This window comes from Myotis brandtii, unplaced genomic scaffold, assembly GCF_000412655.1.
Source record: "Myotis brandtii unplaced genomic scaffold, ASM41265v1 scaffold99, whole genome shotgun sequence".
In the NCBI taxonomy this organism is placed as follows: Eukaryota; Metazoa; Chordata; class Mammalia; order Chiroptera; family Vespertilionidae; genus Myotis; species Myotis brandtii.
The window spans coordinates 2,692,961-2,696,247 of NW_005372121.1; the positions used below are offsets into that span (position 1 = coordinate 2,692,961).

Genomic DNA, 3,287 nt, shown 5'->3' on the forward strand with positions numbered 1-3,287 from the left:
AAATCTTCCAGAAAGTCTTCCTTGAATCCTTAAGGTATTTTCCCTCCTATTAAACCCCAGAGCATTTTATACTTCACTTAAGATACCAAATCACTTTCTACCTTGATAATTAAGGTATGGATTCTCCTTATAGTAGACTGCTGGCTTGGATACCAAATCACTTTCTACCTTGCATTATGATTATTAAGGTATGGATTCTCCTTATAGTAGACTGCTGGCTTCCTTGGGATGGGATCTGACTCCTGATTTAGTGTAGTGATTTGCATAGAGTGGATACTATACATACTTTGAGTTATGTCAATACTGCCATCATTCTTTCTGATACACAGGTCATTTCGGACCCTTTATTTTCCCCTTCACACCTATCTAATTAGGCACCAAGACTTATCTGTTTTTCATAATTTGTTTTTAAGTCCTATTGCCTATAATCTTGAATACAAGACTTAACTATTTAAAAAAAATTTTTTTTATTTATTTCAGAGAGGAAGGGAGAGGGAGAGGGAGAGAGAGAGATAGAAACATCAATGTTGAGAGAGAATCATTGATCGGCTATGCCCCCTACCAAGGATACAGCCCACAACCCAGGCATGTGCCCTGATCAGGAATCAAACTGTGACCTCCTGGTTCATAGGTCGACACTAAACCAATGAGCCACACCAGCTGGACCAAGACTCAACTATATTATGTCTAGTTTTTAACTGATCATAAAATCTCCAGAGCCTCCCAATTTATCCTCCAAATTATTGCCACATTCATCTGAATTCCCTTATGTCTTCTGCTTTTAAATCTTTAATTGTTCCCCTTTGCTTATATGACATTTAACACAAAGCCTTCCAGTCTCTGGCCTTAATTTACCTTCCTAGTGTTGCTCTTAGTCTGCTCCATATGAGTTTTTTCTTCATTTTAACAAAACCATTCACTGAACATGCCTTGAATATGCTTAGTTCTTTTTCATCTCTAGCCCCTTGTTCATTTCCATTATGCTTTTCTGATATCTGCCCTCTGTCCCTCTCCCCCTACCCATCCTAGTGCCATTCCATCTATGATGGCATACTTTTGCTATGAAATCTTTCCTCATAGCAACCTTCCTTTCCTTAAACTTCATCGAACTTAAATCTACATCACTCATTTGGCACATAACATGTTGCACCACAAGTCGTTCTCTCTCCAAGGGAAATGTAAGATCTCCAAAGTCAAAAATAATGTTTCCTGTAGCATTTAATTTCGTCCTACTCAATAAGCATGTTGTTTTACTGCTTCACCATTATTCTCCCCCATTACAGAAATGCAACAGAGACATGGACATTCCGATAATTGAAATATTTTCTGTTCTCCCAGAAACATAATATCCAAAGTTTTCTGTCCCACACACTTGAAACATTTTCTTGTAAGCATTTTACACATATTCAGAAGCATCTTTGGTGTACTATGTTGGGACCTACTTCTTTAAACTCCGCAGCAGTGATCCACACATCCTGGAAGGCCGACAGGGATGCAAGAATAGAGCCTCCCATCCACACGGATATTTTCCGTTCTGGGGGAGCTCTGACCTGCACAGGGGTATTGGGAGGCGCCATATTTGCTATTTCTTTAACGAGCCGCTTGTCTAAGTTGGGGAACAAGGTTGATCCCCCAGCAAGGATAATATTGGAGAAAAGGGAATTCCTCAGATCTTTGTCGCATTTCATTATGCTGCTGAAGCACATCTTATCAATGCCCATCGTCTCGAGGTTCATGAGAGAGGGACAAAAGAGGGCCTCTGGACACTTAAAGAGCTGGTCGTAGAGCTTGATCACCTTCCCGTCAGGTAGCTGGTAAACTTTCTCCATACTACCACATTTCTTGGCCATTTCCTCTTCATAGTTCATGGCCACGTAACAAGAGGTTTCCTTAATTTCTGTGACAATCCTTCTGTCGGTAGCACTAAGCAGTATGATGCCATGGTCCTTCAACAGACTCATGAGGTAGTTGGTGAGGTCAAAGCCAGCCAGATGTAGCTGCTGGACACCATGAGGCAAACAGTAACCTTCAAAAATGGGCACACACTGAGTCACCCCAGCCCCCGAGGTCATCACAAAGCCGGTGGTGAAGCCAGCAGCAAAGAGAGCCAGCACCCCCTGGATGGACATATAGAAGGCAGGAACCCCCAGATGCTCAAAAAATATTTCAGTGATCTGTTGCCGGTTGGCGAGTGGGTTCAGTGCTGGCTCAGTGATCAAAACCGGGTGATCGCAGGGCTTCAGCTTCAGGCTATGGTCATAGATATGCTTCCACATGATCTCCATGTCCCCCCAGGAAGTAATGAGACCACGCTCCACTGGGTAGCTGTAGGAAGAACAATAGCATCAATGGCAGTGTCTACCCTTCCAACCTGGGTTAATGCTCATATTTATCGCTAGGATCCCTTTATGGGCAGTGACTGCCAGGGTTTCTCAGAGAAGGTAACTACCAGCAAAAGGAGAACAACTACTTTCCTCTGCAATTTCTGTTGCTTTCCATTCCCCACATCCACTTTGGAAAACCCCTTGAGAGTTACAAAAGTTAGGGGGAGGGGGATGTTCACCTAACAGTACAATTTTATTACCAATTAATTTGAAACAACCACCCAACCGACAAAGGTACCATGAATTAAGTAACATGCTTAAGTGAACTTGCATTTTATGAGTGCAACTTAAATTTATTTATTTTTTGTTTTGTTTTTGTTTTTGTTTTTTTGGAGATGGTGTGTTGGGAGGAAGACAGGGAGTTGAGGGTAGGGGAGTGTTGGGAGGTGGGGAGGCGTGGGGGTGGAGGAGGTAAGGGTGAAGGAGTGGTCAGGATTCGAGTGCAACTTAAATGTATATGTTTGCGTACATTTGTACAGATCCAGAGAGCAAGTAATATTCACTCATTAGATGCTTCGTATCCTGGGAGGGCTGTGGCCCGTGCATTTCCAATAAGGCCGGCGAGCTGCGGCTCTCCTGGCTTCCTCACCTTCTCTCTCACCCTCTGAGCACCTCACCTGGGCTCCCCCTCCTCCCCGTCCCCGCGGGTCCTGCCCCCAGGAGAAGGCGGTACCTGATGAACAGCGAGCTTCTCTGGTTCTGCGCCTGGTCACCCACGCACAGCTCCTGCACGCCCTGGGCCCAGCTCTGGCCTTTGACGCGGCCGATAATGTTCGGGTACGTCAACTGCGGCTCCCGGGACCCAGCCAGGCCCGCCTTGATCACTCCCGAGCCGTTGTCGATCACCACCGGCAGCTGGTAGCTGCTCATGCCGCCCGCGCCGCCACCGCCTCGGGTCTCCTG

General features: G+C 45.3%; 1 protein-coding gene across 2 annotated transcripts in view; it reads right to left on the reverse strand.

Annotated features, from left to right (window-relative positions):
• Positions 1-603: 603 nt before the first annotated feature.
• Positions 604-3,287, reverse strand: part of ACTRT3 (actin-related protein T3) — a 6,237-nt gene continuing 3,553 nt past the window's right edge. The window contains exons 1-2 of one of the 2 annotated variants that reach the window (XM_005886550.2): positions 3,058-3,281; positions 604-2,325 (exon numbers count right to left, since the gene is read on the reverse strand). In XM_005886550.2, coding sequence (XP_005886612.1) covers positions 1,407-2,325; positions 3,058-3,254 — 1,116 coding nt within the window. In that variant the 5' untranslated portion in view covers positions 3,255-3,281 and the 3' untranslated portion in view covers positions 604-1,406. Of the gene's footprint in view, positions 2,326-3,057; positions 3,282-3,287 lie in introns of those variants that run through there. The other variant, XM_014533590.1, reaches the window with a different exon arrangement.